Genomic DNA, 20,886 nt, shown 5'->3' with positions numbered 1-20,886 from the left:
TGTGCCCTTTCTCCCACAGGGTCCTTATTGGAAAAGTGTGAGTCATCTTTGATTTAATCTCCCAGCACTTTCTAATTAAGCAGGAGGTTAGGCCAGGAAATCAGAATTGTATTCTTACATCTCACATACTGAAAAACCTAAGCTATGGTGTTGGGCGTGTACTTTTTCTGCTGTGTTGCTGCCTGCTCGTGATTGGGCAACTCATACAAGGAGAAGAAGTACATACCCCCACTGAAAGCTATCTGATAAAACCCACTTGGACTTAAAGGGACTCTGTCACCTCAATTTGGTGGGATATTAAAATGAGTTGTTACCGGTCAGATGGGCGGCGTATCCTCGTAATTTCTCCACCCCATATGTCCCTTTTTTCCACAACAATTTAGTGCATAAGAGTATGTGTGCATCATAGTTGGCGCGTGCACCTGCAGTCTTCGGTGGCGCACGTGCAGTATGCTTTGCCCTACTGCGGGCAAAGCCAAAAAGCATTACTGCGCATGCGCCCGCGCACTATGTTCCGGAGGTATTTCGCTGTGTTCTGGGACATAGTACGTGGGCGCATAGGCAGTAATGTTTTCAGCTTTGCCCGCAGTAGGGCAAAGCATACTGCGCATGTGCCACCGAAGACTGCAGGCACAAGCACCAACTATGGCGCACGCATACTCTTATGCACTAGACTATTGTGAAAAAAGGGACGGACGGGGTGGAGAAATTATGAGGATACGCCGCCCATCTGACCGGTAACAACTCATTTTAATATCCTGCCAAATTGAGGTGACAGAGTCCCTTTAACATCTTAATTGCTTAGTTGCCAAATACTTTGATTGCTAATTTCTCCACAAATTAAAAAAAAGTGTTTTTTTTTATTACATCATGTGTCCAGTTCCACGTGAAAAATTTGGTGAAAGGTCGTCTGTAATGCACAACAAGGGAAACGTTGAAATGTATTTTCCTAATATATACATTCAGACAAGTGCATGAACATTGTGCGTATAACTAGTCAATACTGACTAGTTGCCCAGGCTGGACAGGCTAGCAGGATAAATTCAGCTTATTTTAATAGTGACTCACACGTTGCTGGTGGGGATATGTAAATGGCTATCCCTGATAAAGACAACTTGATAACTTGGCCATATTGCATATCCTGGGGGCATACATATTTAAATTATTGTAATTGCTGCGCAGTTGATATTCTGAGGAACTCTTTGTAATACAGATGAACAAGCAATGTAGCTGACAGGGGGTATCCTCAGGATATCGTCTGCCTACATCTGAGAGTAGAATATCACAGTGTCATGCATGGAAAAGGCTCACGGGGAAATAATTAGTAATGGAAAAAAGACTATAAGGGTTTCAGAAAATTAGTTCATGCAAAGCACTCAGGATATATTAAGCTAGCCCGAAAGGCTTAACATAATGTACAGAAGGAAATAGTTCTTTTAAAAGCAGAATATATAGTGTACAGAAATACCAAAGCAATCAAGAAGGAATGGTTTATGGTCCTGAGTTTCCTCAAATTTCCAATCTCTTTTTGTTACAAGAATTTCCTAAAATTGATGCTGAGATGCCCAGTAAATTCTTTTGCAGCACCAGCACAGGAAAAACCAAATAGCACATAGAATTTTCGAAAAATCAATGGGCGTTGGTATATGGATATGCTGGGTCCACCAGAATGAGAGATGCTCTCTGAAGTCATAGTTGGTAAAGGTTTCAAAGGATTGCTATCCTCTATTAATGTTCTAGTAATGTATTAGAAAACAGTTTTTTTCTTTACACCAAATGCTCCTGAAACATCTCCTATGCCTCAAAGTAATAAGAATATTACGGTAATTTATATTAAAATGTTCATAATACAGATAATGAATTGTCCACTGTGTGTAAAGACATCATCCCGGATATTCACCTATAGATAGTTTTAACATTCAGATATGAACTTTGGGTAACTTTTTGGAAATATAATATGGTGATCGATTAAACAATTTTCATTAGAAGCTTGAGTGGTCGTAATCTGCTACATAGGTAAAACAAAGGGTCTCTACTTTCCTTGTGCCATTTATACTAAATGCCCTCTTTATTAGAGACACTTATCTAGCAGCATGTTGGACATCCTTTGGCCCTCACTTCAGAACCTCAGCAATTCATCATGGCTTAGATTCCATTAGGCAGGGAAATTGTTCTACAAGAATATTGACCCATGTGGACAGGACAGCTTCTCATAGTTGCTGTAAATTAGATGTGGATACTGACATACTCCAAAAAGTCTGTTCCACCTTGTCCTAGAGATACTTTGTAGGATTAGGATCTGATGACAATGAAGGCCAATGAAGTAAGAAAAACTCTCTGTCATGTTCCTGGAACCAATCCATGACTTTACGATGGTTGTGCCAAGGGGCATTGTCCTTCTGCTATAGAGTAAATATCTACTATGAAGAGTTGAAACCACTAGGTAAGCCCTTCTGTCCAAACGTCCATCCACAGAGGAGCAAAGGTGTGCAAAAAAATATCAATACCCTTACTATACCTTAACCAGCCTGAACTATTGGCCCTTGACAGGGTTCATCAAGTCATTGCTTAATTATTTTGCAAAATTCTCACCCTCCCATCAGCATGGTTCTCCAGAAATCAGAATACTTCTGACCAGGCAATGACTTTACACTGCCAATAATGTCTGCCCCCCACTGGAGTTTTGATTTTATTTTCTTTAGACAGCAATGTCACTCAAACCGGTCATCTGCGATTATAGTCCATCCCTAATAATGTTAATAAGGACACCACCATGTTAACAGGAGTTCCACCATTGTATTGTGCTGCAGTTTGCTTGACTACGATCTGCCTTTTGTCACAATGATGGACACCTTCCTTTCATTGACAAGTTTAAATCCATAGAATCCCAATTTTTTCATTGTCAGTATACTATCGAGACCAGTGCATAAGAAAACCCCACAAACTTGTCAGGTTTTAAAAAACTGGTCCCAAATTTTCACCGATGATTATGCCTGAATTTCATGCAATTTGGCCATTTTAATATGGATTCACACGAAAAAAATTATTCACAAAAAAGTTGGCTCATTTGATTTCATGTTGCACTCCAGGTTCATGTGTATAGTTTCCATTCAAGAAAGTCTCTAAGAAACTGGTCACTCAATCTATAATTTTGGTAATTTATTATGGGGCACAGGAGCTTTTAGGTTAACTCAGGCACCAGGGCTCAAATATAACTTCTCGCCTAAGAACCCCAATTGCTTCACTTCAGATGTTTTAAAGATATAAAGGAGACAATTGTACAGAATCCATGTGTCATACAGAATGAAAAATTTCTTGGTTGACTGTGCAACAACCTCACCTTAAGTAGTGAAAAGTGTAAAAATCTTAAAGGTGACACCCCTAAAGAGCTTTATTCTCCTTTGGCTCACAGCTCTTTGTAGCCTGGGTTGCAAACCATTCCTATTCCCATCAATGGGGTATGTGACAATTCCTAAAGGCTCATGCAGATGTCCATGCAAATTGGTCCAAGCAAGGATTGCAATAAACAGACTGGCTGTGGCTCTCTCGACTCGTGTGTACAGCCTCACGGACAAATGTAAAGCTGTCATTTGGGTTGGGAGAGCTGAAGCCAGTAATGGCATTGCTTTGGTTGTTCAGACCAATTTGCACAGACATCTGTATGAGCTCACACACCGAGAGTGGCTAAAAGCACTGCTATGTAGGAGAAAACATGGAGGAACCTTATTTTCTGGATGAACAGAAGTCAGAAATCTAAAACCCCACAATCATATTGTTATAGTATATCCTAATATGTAATGTTATATGATAGAATGTTCTAAATGCTCGTTACGTTTAATTGCACACCTATTGGTATAAGTGCAATGCGTGACAATTAGTGATGAGCGAATATGCTCGTTACTTGAGATTTCCCCAGCACGCTCGGGGGTCCTCCGAGTATTTTTTTAGTGCTCAGAGATTTAGTTTTTCTTGCCGCAGCTGAATGATTTACAAGTAACGAGTATATTCGCTCATCACTAGTGACAATATATCACCCACCCTCTAGTGATAATGAGATGACTCTGCTCAATACCTCCCAGTCTATACAGAAAAGCTGACAAATGAGCTACAGAAAAGAGAAATATGATCTTTTATGTGACTATTAATGAAAAACAAAAACAAAAATACCTTTTTTTTTTCTAACCACAGTAAACCACACAACATTACACTAAAATAGAGCTTGAAGTAAAATGCCCTTTTGTCAAGGTCGTGGCCTGGATAGATAGCCAGAGTCATTTTTACAGTTTACAGATAAATTTAATATATAGATTTATCTGGAGAGCTTCAGAGCAAAAAAAAAGTTACATTATTTAAAAATAATCTAAAAAAAAAAAAACAACTATATTGAGTAGCCCATACCCTCCCTCAATAATGACTAGCTGCTCTTATCTCTGTGCTGCACACATGGCGTTTTACACTAATTGGCATGTCCTTTGATTACCCCTTTAATTCTATATAACTTGTGTCCTTTGTGCTGAAATTTCTACAAATTCTTTTTTCAGTGTGTGAGTAGTAGGAGCATTTAGAACTGCAAGGCAAATGTCTCATCTGATTATCCTTCCTACAGAGCACAATTTATGCTCATGGTAATACGCAGTTTGCTTTGAGGGCTGTAAACATCTTTCTAAATTAAATTCATAGACTGTCAGGAGTTATGTTCAAAATAGAACTCCATTACGTTTGGTACTCCAGATAACAGAGCCGGAAATACAGAGACATTTTTCGAAAGATTTTATTTTAGATTTTTAGATGATAATTTTTTTTACCTGGAGAAAATATTCCATCACCACTTCCTCCAGGCCACCCAATAATTTCTCTCATTTTCTTTAAGGTGACATATTCTAACAGTACAAACACGGGAGCAATTTCATAGGTGAACCTAGAAAAAAAGAAAAAGATTATTTAGAAAAAATATATATATATAAAAATATTAATATTACAAAAAAAATATTTTTTACATCATAACATAAATACTAATGGGAATTTTGAGAAACAAATTTGGCTTAAATTTTTATTTTCATTTTCTTGTAGCATTGATAAATGAAAATGACATTTTTAGATTTAGAATAATTACAATGGGTTTGTAAAGTAGACAAAAATGATGTGTCTTTTAATGTAAAACCTTATTCAGAAAAAAAAGTTAATCAGTTACTAATGGCAGCCAAACAATTGAATGTAGGACATTTTTTTTTTTAGAAGGGATCTGTTTTTTAGGATTAGGGAAATTATTTTGTCTGGTCTAGCTGACTAGCTTGTGCTTTGATCTGTGAGGTTGGTAAAAAGATGTAAGGAAAACAGCGCCCGTAAGGCTCCATATACATAAGTCTACATAGCTGCTGGCTGGACTATGGTTTTCCCAATCGTTCGGTCGACAGTAGTGTTGAGCATTCCGATACCGCAAGTATCGGGTATCGGCCGATACTTGCGGTATCGGAATTCCGATACCGGGATTCCGATACTTGCCGCGTATCGGATACCGGAATCGGAAGTTCCCAGATTCAAAATGCACAAATTCAGCCAATGAGAATGATTTCAAGTGTGGGCACATCCTGTTTAGCATGGAGGGCATGAAACTACTGGCATGGCTGTGATTGGCTGCTGAAATGATGTCATGATGCAGTTTAAAAGTCGCTGGCGCCATTTTGCGATCACTCTGCTGTGAATTCAGTTAGTGACAGGACGCTGTTTGCTGACTGAGGGCCAGTTTAGAGATAGCGATTTGCTTCTTTGTGCTTTCCAAAGGCTAATTTAGCAACCGCTGTGTTCACCTACTATTCACCTTGCTTTTGCCTTGTAGCGCTGTTTTCACAGCGATCTGCAAGGTCTGTGTGTGTGTGAGTGTGAGTGCAGCCCACTCTCTAGTCTGAGTGCAGCCACATAGGCCATCCATAGCTGGTTGTATTCAGTTCAGGGAGGGTGGTCCATTGCCTCATACTGTTCTTTTTTTTTTTTTCCAAGTAGTGTAGTCTGCTGCTAATTTTTAACAAAAAATCCTATTAGTGTCTTTCCACCCGACTCCAGCTAATTTGTGGAAAAACACTACATAGGATAACGTAGAGGAGGGTTTTTGGGCCTTGCAGCGCCGTTTACGGCTGTCTGCACGGTCTCCGTGTGACTGCAGCTCGCCCTGTAGTCTGTGAGCAGCCATAGCCTGGTTGTCTCCAGCTCAGGGTTGTTCACTGCGTCATACCGCAAAATCAATTTTCATTTTGTTTTAAGTAGTGCAGGCTGCTGCACATTTTTTCAAAAAATTCCTATTAGTGTCTTTCCACCCGTCTCCAGCTAATTTGTGGAAAAACACTACATAGGATAACGTAGAGGAGGGTTTTTGGGCCTTGCAGCGCCGTTTACGGCTGTCTGCATGGTCTCCGTGTGACTGCAGCTCGCCCTGTAGTCTGTGAGCAGCCATAGCCTGGTTGTCTCCAGCTCAGGGTTCTTCACTGCGTCATACTGCAAAATCAATTTTCATTTTGTTTTAAGTAGTGCAGGCTGCTGCACATTTTTTCAAAAAATTCCTATTAGTGTCTTTCCACCCGTCTCCAGCTAACTTGTGGAAAAACACTACATAGGATAACGTAGAGGAGGGTTTTTGGGCCTTGCAGCGCCGTTTACGGCTGTCTGCACGGTCTCCGTGTGACTGCAGCTCTCTCTGTTGTCAGTTCAGCCCCCAAAAAATAAATAAATAATAAAGTTCACCAAACACACCAGTGACACCACTTTACATTTCTGTAGGCCACATTAGCTCATATTAAAGTCTAGTCCACACTTTAGAAAATTAGTGTTTCTTATACCTGTTAGGAGGAGTTGTTCAGGAATAAGCACACAAAGCCGTTAGTACTTTTCTGCTTATCTTTATCAGTCACCCAAGATGAAGAAGGCAGTGAGTAAGGCACGTGGGCGTAGGCGTGGGCGCGGAGCAGGGAGGGGACGTGGGGATTCTGTGCCCGCTCCGGGCACCGGTGACTCATCAGCACCCACTTTCACAAGGGAACAGTCATTCATGCGCAGCTTTGTCGCAGAGCGCCGTACACCGCTGCTGCGTGAAGACCAAATTGAAGCCGTTGTCGGATGGATGGCAGCTAATGCATCAACTTCAATTAGTGCCACATCCTCTCAGACACAGAGCACTGGAGAGCAGCCATCTGTCTCTTCACCACCTGCCAAATTGCCCAGGCAGACAGAGAGCCCAGGACAGGAGCCATCTCTACTTCTGTTCTCTGAATCTCTTGGCTTGGAAACAGGGGGCCAGCCAAGCAGCATTGGAGAAATGGAAGAAGAGGCAGGGTGCAGTGATGCCCAACAGCTTTTTCTCTCTGAGTCTGAAGAGGCAGGTGGGCCAGTGCCTCCGGTCACCACATCGCAGGCCGCATCCGCTGATGATGACACTCAGGTGCCACTTACTGGTGCGTGCTCTGCTGCTGAGACTACCCAGGAGGAGCAGTTGGGGGTAGAGGGTAGTGTAGATGATGAGGTCCTTGACCCATCTTGGCGTGAGGGACAGGAAGGTGGTGGGAGCAGCTCTGAGGAAGAGATTCCCCGTACGGCCCAAAGAGGGAGAGGGAGGGGGAAGACTGCGGATCCTGCAGCCTCCGCTTTGGCACCCGTTAGGAGCATGTCTCTTCCAAAAGCCAAAAAGGGCGCTCCCAAGACTTGCAGTGCCTGGGCCTTTTTTGACACAGTTGCAGCTGACATTTGCTATGTCAAATGCAAGGTGTGTCATCACAAAGTCAAAAGAGGTCGAAATGTCAGCAGCCTCAATACCTCCAACATGTGGAAACATGTGCGGACCAGGCACGCGGTGTTGTTAGAAAGACACACTGAAGAGCTAGGCCAACCAACAGCGGCAGCTACCACCTCTTCAGCTCGTGTTGCCTCTTCCTCCAGCTCACACGCAGCTGGTTCGGCTTCCTCCCAGGATCGCCGTGGAAGAACCTCTGGCCCTGTTGTCCAGAGACCCGCTGTAATTCCACCTGCAGCACCACTTTCCCAGTCATCCACACACTCCCAGCCCAGTCTACAGCCATCGGTAGTACAGGCATGGGAGAAAAGGCGGCCTTTCTCGTCAAACCACCCACGAGCACAGGCTCTGACTGCAGGCATTGCCAAACTTCTGTCACTGGAAATGCTGTCATTCAGGCTGGTGGAGACTGACAGCTTCCGTGACTTGATGTCATTGGCAGTCCCACAGTACAATGTGCCCAGCCGCTTTTACTTCAGCAGGCAAGCCGTCCCTGCCCTGCACAAGCATGTGGAGGGACACATAAAACACGCGCTACTGAACGCCATCAGTAGCAAGGTCCACCTCACCACCGATGCGTGGACCAGTCAACATGGACAGGGGCGATACCTTTCTCTCACTGCCCATTGGGTTAATGTCGTTGAGCCGGGTACAGACCGTGCGAGTGGCGCAGGACGTGTCCTGCCCACTCCAAGGATTGCAGGAATCCATTCTGTACGCATTGACTCCTCCTCCTACACCAGTTCCTCAGAATCATCGCTGCAGGAGCCGTCACAGTCCACCTCCACATGGACCCGTGATGAACGTGTACCTGTTACGACCGACATGAGCACAGCCGTGGCCAAACGTCAACAGGCCGTCTTGAAATTAATTTCTTTGGGGAATCGAAGCCACACAGCGCAGGAGCTCTGGAATGCCATCAAGCAGGAGAGCGATGTGTGGTTTGTGCCAGCGAATCTCCAGCCAGGCATGGTAGTGTGTGATAATGGCCGAAATCTGGTGGCAGCTCTGGGCCTCGGCAACCTCACTCACATCCCATGTCTGGCACATGTGCTCAATTTGGTCGTGCAGAGTTTTCTGAGGGACTATCCGGATCTTGATGCACTGCTGCACAAGGTCCGCCTAGAGTGTGCTCACTTGCGGCGTTCCAGCACGGCAAAAGCGCGCATTGCGGCTCTGCAGCGCCGACACCGCCTGCCGGAACATCGCATCATATGTGACCTACCTACCAGGTGGAATTCCACGTTACATATGTTGGAGCGGTTGTGTGAGCAGCAGCAAGCTGTAATGGAGTACCAGCTGCTTCAGGCGCAAAGAAGTCGCAGTCAGCGCCGTACAGACTTCACAACCACAGAGTGGGCCACTATGAATGACGTCTGCCAGGTTTTGCGTCCCTTTGATTATTCCACGCGGATGGCGAGTGCAGATGATGCACTAGTCAGCATGACTGTCCCCCTTATCGGCCTGCTTGAAAAATCACTGCAAGCGCTAAGGGATGATGTTGTGGAAGAGGTGGAGGATGAGGATTCAGCATTTCCATCATCTTCTGGACAGTCAGCGCCACGTGGTTCCTCGCAAACGCGTAGGCAAGGGACAGTTTGTGAGGAGGATGAGGAGGAGTCAATGGAGGAGGAAGACATTCGTCCAGAGGAGGGAGTTACACAATTGTCCAGTAGTCAGTGTGTACAGCGAGGGTGGGGTGATGACGAGCGGGCAGAGATCACGCCTCCAGCAGGGGACAGCGTTTTTTGGGCAGTTGGCAGTCTGCAGCACATGGTGGATTACATGCTGCAGTGCCTGAGAAACGACCGCCGCATCGCCCACATTCTCAACATGTCTGATTATTGGGTGTTCACCCTCCTCGATCCTCGCTACCGGGACAACGTAGAAAGCCTCATCACACCGTTGAACCAGGAGCGAAAAATGCGGGAGTACCAAGACACACTGGTGAATTCCATCATCTTCTCCATTCCAAGTGAGAGAAGTGCTGCTATTGCATTCCAAAGCAGCTCAGTGCGTCCAGGCAGTGGTGGAGGCTCTGCACAAAGAGGGAGCAGAAGCAGTGCCTCTGCCCAAGGCAAGAGCAGTATGGCCCAACTGTGGCACAGTTTTCTGTGCCCGCCACAAAAGTCTACACCATCACAGACGGCTCCAGTCAGCAGGAGGCAACGGTTCCGTCAGATGGTGACAGACTACATGTCTTGCCCTCTTGCTGTACTCCCAGACGGCTCTTCCCCTTTCAAGTTTTGGGTCTCAAAGCTGGATACATGGCCAGAGCTAAGCCAGTATGCATTGGAGGTGCTGTCTTGCCCTGCGGCCAGTGTATTATCGGAACGTGTCTTTAGTGCTGCAGGTGGTGTACTAACTGACCGTCGCATGCAACTATCCTCCGATAACGTTGACCGGCTTACTTTCCTGAAAATGAACAAGGCCTGGATCTCGCAGGAATTTGCCACTCCTCTTCCTGATTAAATAATTAGGTGACTGTCTACAGTATCCAGGTCTCCTGTTGTGTTCATCTTTCTACCACCCAAACTTAAATTCCTGGGCTCCAACACCGCCAGTTGAGGCTCAGAAGTGCCGTCTGCACAGTCAAAACATACGACCCAGTGTTATTGGGTTTCAGTAACGTCAGCTGATCCCCAGCTGTGTAGCCGGCAATGTGTCCTGCGACCGCCACGCTGACACAACAACTGAAATGTAAGGGAACCTGTCCCCCCCCCAAGGCGTTTGTTACTGAAAGAGCCACCTTGTGCAGTATTAATGCTGCACAAGGAAAAGGTAGCTATTTTTGTTTAGCTCCTTGCACACGCAGAACTTAACACTTATAAAATGTGTCCACTGATACCGTAAAACCGTCCCGGAGGTGGGACTTTCCTTCGTAATATGACGCAGCACAGCCGTCATTCCTACCCCCTTGGCGCCGTGCCCCGGCTCCTCAGCGTTGTTTGATTCCGTCCCGGAGCCTGCGCTGTTATGTTATCCCTTGGCCAGGCACACTTAGCGCTGCCCGTCTTCTGACATCATTTGGTGTCAGGATGGCTGCGCCTGTGCGGCCGCGCTGGCCGAGAGCCCGCCTCGCAGTGTCTTCTGATTTCATCCCACTGGGGGCCTGAGATCCATGGACATGCGCAGTGCATATCTGAACCTCCACCTCTCACTCATCTCCCTACGGCTTCTTCAGACTGTGCGGTGTCAGCTGGTCCCTAATAGCATGCCACGGCCGTGACACCGCACAGTCTTAAGAAGCCGTAGGGAGGGGAGTGAGAGGCGTGGATATGCACTGCGCATGGCCACGGATCCCAGGCCCGCGGTGGGATTACATTAGACGACACTGCGAGGCGGGCTCTCGGCCAGCGCGGCCGCACAGGCGCAGCCAGCCTGACACCAAATGATGTCAGAAGATGGGCAGCGCTAAGTGTGCCTGGCCAAGGGATAACATAACAGCGCAGGCTCCGGGACGGAATCAAACAACGCTGAGGAGCCGGGGAACGGCGCCAAGGAGGTAGGAATGACAGCTGTGCTGCGTCATATTACGAAGGAAAGTCCCACCTCCGGGACGGTCACACGGTATCAGGGGACACATTTTATAAGTGTTTAGTTCTGTGTTTGCAAGGAGCATCATGAAAAGAGCCACCTTTTCCTTTTGCATCTTTTTTGCTGCACAAGCTGGCTCTTTCAGCTACAAATGCCTTGGGGGGGGGTTAAAGGTTCCCTTTCGATTTTCTCCAATCAGGCTTCGGCCTACATTGTGTTCCTCTGCTTCTCCTCCTGTCCCTGGGCTCCAACACCGCTAGTTGTTGCCTGGTAGTGCTGTACGCACAGTCAACAGTCCCTCCTCTGTTATTGGGGTTCAGTAATGTCAGCTGTTCCCCTGCTGTGTGTGTGGCAATCCCTCCTACCTCCTCCTACCTCCTCCACCTCCTCCACCTGTCCCTGGGCTCCAACACCGCTAGTTTTTGCCTGGTAGTGCTGTACGCACAGTCAACAGTCCCTCCTCTGTTATTGGGGTTCAGTAACGTCAGCTGTTCCCCTGCTGTGTGTGTGGCAATCCCTCCTACCTCCTCCTACCTCCTCCACCTCCTCCACCTGTCCCTGGGCTCCAACACCGCTAGTTGTTGCCTGGTAGTGCTGTCCGCACAGTCAACAGTCCCTCCTCTGTTATTGGGGTTCAGTAACGTCAGCTGTTCCCCTGCTGTGTGTGTGGCAATCCCTCCTACCTCCTCCTACCTCCTCCACCTCCTCCTCCTCCACCTGTCCCTGGGCTCCAACACCGCTAGTTGTTGCCTGGTAGTGCTGTACGCACAGTCAACAGTCCCTCCTCTGTTATTGGGGTTCAGTAACGTCAGCTGTTCCCCTGCTGTGTGTGTGGCAATCCCTCCTACCTCCTCCTACCTCCTCCACCTCCTCCACCTGTCCCTGGGCTCCAACACCGCTAGTTGTTGCCTGGTAGTGCTGTCCGCACAGTCAACAGTCCCTCCTCTGTTATTGGGGTTCAGTAACGTCAGCTGTTCCCCTGCTGTGTGTGTGGCAATCCCTCCTACCTCCTCCTACCTCCTCCACCTCCTCCTCCTCCACCTGTCCCTGGGCTCCAACACCGCTAGTTGTTGCCTGGTAGTGCTGTACGCACAGTCAACAGTCCCTCCTCTGTTATTGGGGTTCAGTAATGTCAGCTGTTCCCCTGCTGTGTGTGTGGCAATCCCTCCTACCTCCTCCTACCTCCTCCACCTCCTCCACCTGTCCCTGGGCTCCAACACCGCTAGTTGTTGCCTGGTAGTGCTGTACGCACAGTCAACAGTCCCTCCTCTGTTATTGGGGGATCAGTAACGTCAGCTGTTCCCCTGCTGTGTGTGTGGCAATCCCTCCTACCTCCTCCTACCTCCTCCACCTCCTCCTCCTCCACCTGTCCCTGGGCTCCAACACCGCTAGTTGTTGCCTGGTAGTGCTGTACGCACAGTCAACAGTCCCTCCTCTGTTATTGGGGTTCAGTAACGTCAGCTGTTCCCCTGCTGTGTGTGTGGCAATCCCTCCTACCTCATCCTACCTCCTCCACCTCCTCCACCTGTCCCTGGGCTCCAACACCGCTAGTTGTTGCCTGGTAGTGCTTTACGCACAGTCAACAGTCCCTCCTCTGTTATTGGGGTTCAGTAACGTCAGCTGTTCCCCTGCTGTGTGTGTTGCAATCCCTCCTACCTCCTCCTATCTCCTCCACCTCCTCCTCCTCCACCTGTCCCTGGGCTCCAACACCGCTAGTTGTTGCCTGGTAGTGCTGTCCGCACAGTCAACAGTCCCTCCTCTGTTATTGGGGTTCAGTAACGTCAGCTGTTCCCCTGCTGTGTGTGTGGCAATCCCTCCTACCTCCTCCTACCTCCTCCACCTCCTCCTCCTCCACCTGTCCCTGGGCTCCAACACCGCTAGTTGTTGCCTGGTAGTGCTGTACGCACAGTCAACAGTCCCTCCTCTGTTATTGGGGTTCAGTAACGTCAGCTGTTCCCCTGCTGTGTGTGTGGCAATCCCTCCTACCTCCTCCTACCTCCTCCACCTCCTCCACCTGTCCCTGGGCTCCAACACCGCTAGTTGTTGCCTGGTAGTGCTGTCCGCACAGTCAACAGTCCCTCCTCTGTTATTGGGGTTCAGTAACGTCAGCTGTTCCCCTGCTGTGTGTGTGGCAATCCCTCCTACCTCCTCCTACCTCCTCCACCTCCTCCTCCTCCACCTGTCCCTGGGCTCCAACACCGCTAGTTGTTGCCTGGTAGTGCTGTACGCACAGTCAACAGTCCCTCCTCTGTTATTGGGGTTCAGTAATGTCAGCTGTTCCCCTGCTGTGTGTGTGGCAATCCCTCCTACCTCCTCCTACCTCCTCCACCTCCTCCACCTGTCCCTGGGCTCCAACACCGCTAGTTGTTGCCTGGTAGTGCTGTACGCACAGTCAACAGTCCCTCCTCTGTTATTGGGGGATCAGTAACGTCAGCTGTTCCCCTGCTGTGTGTGTGGCAATCCCTCCTACCTCCTCCTACCTCCTCCACCTCCTCCTCCTCCACCTGTCCCTGGGCTCCAACACCGCTAGTTGTTGCCTGGTAGTGCTGTACGCACAGTCAACAGTCCCTCCTCTGTTATTGGGGTTCAGTAACGTCAGCTGTTCCCCTGCTGTGTGTGTGGCAATCCCTCCTACCTCATCCTACCTCCTCCACCTCCTCCACCTGTCCCTGGGCTCCAACACCGCTAGTTGTTGCCTGGTAGTGCTTTACGCACAGTCAACAGTCCCTCCTCTGTTATTGGGGTTCAGTAACGTCAGCTGTTCCCCTGCTGTGTGTGTTGCAATCCCTCCTACCTCCTCCTATCTCCTCCACCTCCTCCTCCTCCACCTGTCCCTGGGCTCCAACACCGCTAGTTGTTGCCTGGTAGTGCTGTACGCACAGTCAACAGTCCCTCCTCTGTTATTGGGGATCAGTAACATCAGCTGTTCCCCTGCTGTGTGTGTGGCAATCCCTCCTACCTCCTCCTACCTCCTCCACCTCCTCCACCTGTCCCTGGGCTCCAACACCGCTAGTTGTTGCCTGGTAGTGCTGTACGCACAGTCAACAGTCCCTCCTCTGTTATTGGGGTTCAGTAACATCAGCTGTTCCCCTGCTGTGTGTGTGGCAATCCCTCCCACCTCCTCCTACCTCCTCCACCTCCTCCTCCTCCACCTGTCCCTGGGCTCCAACACTGCTAGTTGTTGCCTGGTAGTGCTGTACGCACAGTCAACAGTCCCTCCTCTGTTATTGGGGTTCAGTAACGTCAGCTGTTCCCCTGCTGTGTGTGTGGCAATCCCTCCTACCTCCTCCTACCTCCTCCACCTCCTCCACCTGTCCCTGGGCTCCAACACCGCTAGTTGTTGCCTGGTAGTGCTGTCCGCACAGTCAACAGTCCCTCCTCTGTTATTGGGGTTCAGTAACGTCAGCTGTTCCCCTGCTGTGTGTGTGGCAATCCCTCCTACCTCCTCCTACCTCCTCCACCTCCTCCTCCTCCACCTGTCCCTGGGCTCCAACACCGCTAGTTGTTGCCTGGTAGTGCTGTCCGCACAGTCAACAGTCCCTCCTCTGTTATTGGGGTTCAGTAACGTCAGCTGTTCCCCTGCTGTGTGTGTGGCAATCCCTCCTACCTCCTCCTACCTCCTCCACCTCCTCCTCCTCCACCTGTCCCTGGGCTCCAACACCGCTAGTTGTTGCCTGGTAGTGCTGTACGCACAGTCAACAGTCCCTCCTCTGTTATTGGGGTTCAGTAATGTCAGCTGTTCCCCTGCTGTGTGTGTGGCAATCCCTCCTACCTCCTCCTACCTCCTCCACCTCCTCCACCTGTCCCTGGGCTCCAACACCGCTAGTTGTTGCCTGGTAGTGCTGTACGCACAGTCAACAGTCCCTCCTCTGTTATTGAGGGATCAGTAACGTCAGCTGTTCCCCTGCTGTGTGTGTGGCAATCCCTCCTACCTCCTCCTACCTCCTCCACCTCCTCCTCCTCCACCTGTCCCTGGGCTCCAACACCGCTAGTTGTTGCCTGGTAGTGCTGTACGCACAGTCAACAGTCCCTCCTCTGTTATTGGGGTTCAGTAACGTCAGCTGTTCCCCTGCTGTGTGTGTGGCAATCCCTCCTACCTCATCCTACCTCCTCCACCTCCTCCACCTGTCCCTGGGCTCCAACACCGCTAGTTGTTGCCTGGTAGTGCTTTACGCACAGTCAACAGTCCCTCCTCTGTTATTGGGGTTCAGTAACGTCAGCTGTTCCCCTGCTGTGTGTGTTGCAATCCCTACTACCTCCTCCTATCTCCTCCACCTCCTCCTCCTCCTGTCCCTGGGCTCCAACACCGCTAGTTGTTGCCTGGTAGTGCTGTACGCACAGTCAACAGTCCCTCCTCTGTTATTGGGGATCAGTAACATCAGCTGTTCCCCTGCTGTGTGTGTGGCAATCCCTCCTACCTCCTCCTACCTCCTCCACCTCCTCCACCTGTCCCTGGGCTCCAACACCGCTAGTTGTTGCCTGGTAGTGCTGTACGCACAGTCAACAGTCCCTCCTCTGTTATTGGGGTTCAGTAACGTCAGCTGTTCCCCTGCTGTGTGTGTGGCAATCCCTCCTACCTCCTCCTACCTCCTCCACCTCCTCCTCCTCCACCTGTCCCTGGGCTCCAACACTGCTAGTTGTTGCCTGGTAGTGCTGTACGCACAGTCAACAGTCCCTCCTCTGTTATTGGGGTTCAGTAACGTCAGCTGTTCCCCTGCTGTGTGTGTGGCAATCCCTCCTACCTCCTCCTACCTCCTCCACCTCCTCCACCTGTCCCTGGGCTCCAACACCGCTAGTTGTTGCCTGGTAGTGCTGTCCGCACAGTCAACAGTCCCTCCTCTGTTATTGGGGTTCAGTAACGTCAGCTGTTCCCCTGCTGTGTGTGTGGCAATCCCTCCTACCTCCTCCTACCTCCTCCACCTCCTCCTCCTCCACCTGTCCCTGGGCTCCAACACCGCTAGTTGTTGCCTGGTAGTGCTGTCCGCACAGTCAACAGTCCCTCCTCTGTTATTGGGGTTCAGTAACGTCAGCTGTTCCCCTGCTGTGTGTGTGGCAATCCCTCCTACCTCCTCCTACCTCCTCCACCTCCTCCTCCTCCACCTGTCCCTGGGCTCCAACACCGCTAGTTGTTGCCTGGTAGTGCTGTCCGCACAGTCAACAGTCCCTCCTCTGTTATTGGGGTTCAGTAACGTCAGCTGTTCCCCTGCTGTGTGTGTGGCAATCCCTCCTACCTCCTCCTACCTCCTCCACCTCCGCCTCCTCCACCTGTCCCTGGGCTCCAACACCACTAGTTGTTGCCTGGTAGTGCTGTCCGCACAGTCAACAGTCCCTCCTCTGTTATTGGGGTTCAGTAACGTCAGCTGTTCCCCTGCTGTGTGTGTGGCAATCCCTCCTACCTCCTCCTACCTCCTCCACCTCCTCCTCCTCCACCTGTCCCTGGGCTCCAACACCGCTAGTTGCCGTCCAGAAGTGCTGTCCGCACAGAGCCAAACACCTCGCCAATGTGTTAGTGGGGTTCAGTAACGTCAGCTGTTCCCCTGCTGTGCATACGGCAACGTGTACTGCGACCGCCACGCAGGCACAACAAGTTAAATTTAAGGGAACCTGTCCCCCCCCCCAGGCGTTTGTTACTGAAGGATCCACCTTGTGCAGCAGTAATGATGCAAAGGGAAAAAGTGCCTCTTTTCGTGGTGCTCCTTGCACATGCTGAACCTAACACTTATGAAAAGTGTCCCCTCCTACCGTGATACCGTCCGGTAGGTGGAACTTTCCTTTGTGATGTGACGCAGCACAGCCATCATTCTTACCCCCTTGGTGCCGTGCGCCGCCTCCTCAGCGTTGTTTGAATCAGTCCCGGAGCCTGCGCTGTTAGGTTAGCCCTTGGCCATGCACACATTTTGCGCTGCCCGTCTTCTGACATCATTTGGTGTCAGGCTGGCTGCGCCTGTGCGGCCGCGCTGGCCGAGATCCCGCCTCGTACTGTCTTCTGATTTCATCCCACTGGGGGCCTGAGATCCATGGACATGCGCAGTGCATATCTGAACCTCCACCTCTCACTCATCTCCTTACGGCTTCTTCAAACTGTGCGGTGTCAGCTGGTCCCTAATAGCATGCCACGGCCGTGACACCGCACAGTCTTAAGAAGCCATAGGGAGGGGAGTGAGAGGCGAGGATATGCACTGCGCATGGCCACGGATCTCAGGCCCCCAGTGGGATGAAATCAGAAGACAGTACGAGGCGGGATCTCGGCCAGCACGGCCGCACAAGCGCAGCCAGCTTGACACCAAATGATGTCCGAAGACGGGCAGCGCAAAATGTGTGCATGGCCAAGGGCTAACCTAACAGCGCAGGCTCCGGGACTGATTCAAACAACGCTGAGGAGGCGGCGCACGGCGCCAAGGGGGTAAGAATGACGGCTGTGCTGCGTCACATCACAAAGGAAAGTTCCACCTACCGGACGGTATCACGGTAGGAGGGGACACTTTTCATAAGTGTTAGGTTCAGCATGTGCAAGGACCATAATTAAAAGAGCTAAGTTTACCTTTTCCAGCATTAGTGCTGTACAAGATGGCTCTTTCAGCTACAAACGCCTGGGGGGGGGGTTAAAGTTTCCCTTTCAACTTGCTCCAGTGCAGGCTTCGGCCTACACTCTGCTCCCTCTCCTCCTCCTGCTGACCCTGGGCTCTAACACCGCCAGTTGGGGCCCAGATGTGCTAGCTGCACAGAGAAAAACACCAGCCAATGTGTCAGTGGGGTTCAGCACCGCCAGCTGTTCCCCTGCTGTGCAGCCAGCAACGTGTCCTGCAACAGCCACGCAGACACAAGAACTGGAATTGAAGGAAACCTGTCCCCCCTCCCCCAGGTGTTTCTACGTTTTACAGCCACCTTGTACGACAGTAATGCTGCATGTGTGCAAGGTGGCTCAGAAACTTATTCTCCTTGCCCATGTTGAACTGAACACGTCTAAAATGAGTCCTCTGCAACCATTAAAACGTCCCTCAGGTGTGATTTTCCTTTGTATTGACACGCAACAAGCTCCTTGGTAGCGCTGCCCGTCTTCTGGCCTCATTGTTTGGCTGGCTGCGCCTATGCCGCCGCCTTGCCCCACACAATGCCCCTCGGTGTCTTATTTATTTTGACTGCGAGGGTGTGATTGACGGGCATGAACGCTGCATTTCTTCGCCTATCCCTCATCTCCTTCCGCCTTCTTCGGACTGTGCGGCTTCATGGCCGTGGCATGCGATAAGGGATCAGCTGACGCCGCACAGTTTGAAGCGGGTGTAAGGACCCGAGTGCGAGAGGCGAACATATGTACTGCGCCAGGCCATGAATCCCAGCCCCGCAGTGTTTTAACTATGTAAAGACACTGCGTGGGTCGGATTCATGGTCATCGCAAACCGCAACAGCCGACATGAAATGATGTCAGAAGATGGGCAGCGCTAACAGCGCAAGGCCAAGGGATAACACGACAGCGCAGACTCCTGTGCAACAAATAACGAAGCTCAGGAGGCCGCGCAAAGCACCAAGGTGGCATTTTTGTCAGCTGTGCTGCGTCTCATTACGAAGGGAACTCACGCCTCCAACACAGTTTGACTGTATAAAGGGCTAAATGTTATACGTGTTTCATTCGGCGTGTGCAAGGAGAAAAATTAAAAGAGCAACCTTTGACTTGTGCGGCACTACTGCTGCATAAGCTGTGGCTCTTCTAGTTTGTAACCCCTGAGGGGGGGTTAAAGGTTACCTTTGAAATCGGTTCAATTAGGCTTCGGCCTACACTCTGCTCCACCGGCAGAGCCCGGGCTCCAACACCGCTAGTTGCTGTCCGGAAGTGCTGGCTGCACAGAGCCAAACACCTCGCCAATGTGTCAGTGGGGTTCAGCACCGCCAGCTGTTCCCCTGCTGTGTAGCCGGCAACGTGTCCTGCGACCGCCACACAGGCACAACAGACCCAAAGCTGCCGCCAGTGCAGGCTTCGGCCTACACTCCCCTCCCCCTGCTCCTCCTTCTGCTGACCCTGGGCTCTAACACCGCCAGTTGGGGCTCTAGGAAGACAAGCTTGAATAGGTCCCCATCCTGGTTCCAGTACCGTCAGCTGGTTCCGGGCAGAGCCTTTGGCTTAGGTGCCTCCCTCTGGGTATCCGAGTTCCACCAACGTCAGGTGGTCCTTGGTAGTGCTTTCAGGCACGGGTACCTCCTGCTTAGTAACCGGGTTCCAGTAACGTCAGCTGGTCCTCGGTAGTTCCATTGGCTCTTGGACCTTCGGCTACCCATCCGGGTTCCAGTACCGTCAGCTGGTTCTCGGCAGTGTCTTTTGCTCTTGTACCTTCTGCTCCCCATCCTGGTTCCAGTACCGTCAGCTGGTTCCGGGCAGAGCCTTTGGCTTAGGTGCCTCCCTCTGGGTATCCGAGTTCCACCAACGTCAGGTGGTCCTTGGTAGTGCTTTCAGGCACGGGTACCTCCTGCTTAGTAACCGGGTTCCAGTAACGTCAGCTGGTCCTCGGTAGTTCCATTGGCTCTTGGACCTTCGGCTACCCATCCGGGTTCCAGTACCGTCAGCTGGTTCTCGGCAGTGTCTTTTTCTCTTGTACCTTCTGCTCCCCATCCTGGTTCCAGTACTGTCAGCTGGTTCCGGGCAGAGCCTTTGGCTTAGGTGCCTCCCTCTGGGTATCCGAGTTCCACCAACGTCAGGTGGTCCTTGGTAGTGCTTTCAGGCACGGGTACCTCCTGCTTAGTAACCGGGTTCCAGTAACGTCAGCTGGTCCACGGTAGTTCCATTGGCTCTTGGACCTTCGGGTAGCCATCCGAGTTCCAGTTCCATCAGCTGTTTCTCGGCATTTTCTCAGCCTTCTTGTACCTTCTGCTACATTTCCAAGTTCAAGACCCTAAAGACGATGACCCGGAAGACCACCCCTAAGATGATGACGACACCAGAGACGACAACCACCGAGATGACGACGACCCTGGAGACGATGACCCTGAAGACGACCCCGATGACGACGACCCCGATGACGACGACCCCGGAGACGACGACCCTGGAGACGACGACGACATGGGAGACCGAGAAGCAGAAGAACAAGAGGCTGCAGAACAAAGAGCAGAAGAATATTAAGCATAAGACTAAATATCAGAGCAAAAGATATTATCTAAATTATAAGCAGAAGAAGACTAAGCAGTGTATGGGGGTGAGTCCGTTCCTTCTCGTGGTGCCCCTGGATAAAGCCTGATGCTGCAGGCCAAACTGAACGCGGACAAATGTAACTCTTTTGTGACAGGCAGAACGGAAGGTGTAATCTTCAAACTTTTATAGATAACAACTACGGGAATGCCTGTCACAAATAAGAATATGATGAAGAAGTTGAATATGAAAAAGATAATAGTTAAATAAAAAGAATATGAACAATGTAAAAAAAAAAAATTAGAGGTAGAATAAGATGAATAAGGTGAAGATAGTTGATGTCAAAGAAGCTGATGATGAGGATAATGAAGAAGAAAGTGTGGGAGAAGTAAAAAAGAAGGTGAAGGACGTGGAAGTAGTGAAACATCAATATCTGACAAAATAAAAAAAAAAAATA

At 50.0% G+C, this 20,886-nt stretch overlaps 1 protein-coding gene across 1 annotated transcript in view; it reads right to left on the bottom strand.

Annotated features, from left to right (window-relative positions):
- Positions 1 to 20,886, bottom strand: part of GAD2 (glutamate decarboxylase 2) — a 110,385-nt gene that overhangs the window by 41,479 nt on the left and 48,020 nt on the right. Inside the window, exon 6 of the mRNA XM_077268423.1 lies at positions 4,806 to 4,918. Within this exon, the coding sequence (XP_077124538.1) occupies positions 4,806 to 4,918 (113 nt within the window). The remainder of the gene's footprint in view (positions 1 to 4,805; positions 4,919 to 20,886) is intronic.

Source organism: Ranitomeya variabilis, chromosome 6, assembly GCF_051348905.1.
Source record: "Ranitomeya variabilis isolate aRanVar5 chromosome 6, aRanVar5.hap1, whole genome shotgun sequence".
NCBI lineage: Eukaryota > Metazoa > Chordata > Amphibia > Anura > Dendrobatidae > Ranitomeya > Ranitomeya variabilis.
This window is presented reverse-complemented; position numbering and strand designations above follow the sequence as displayed.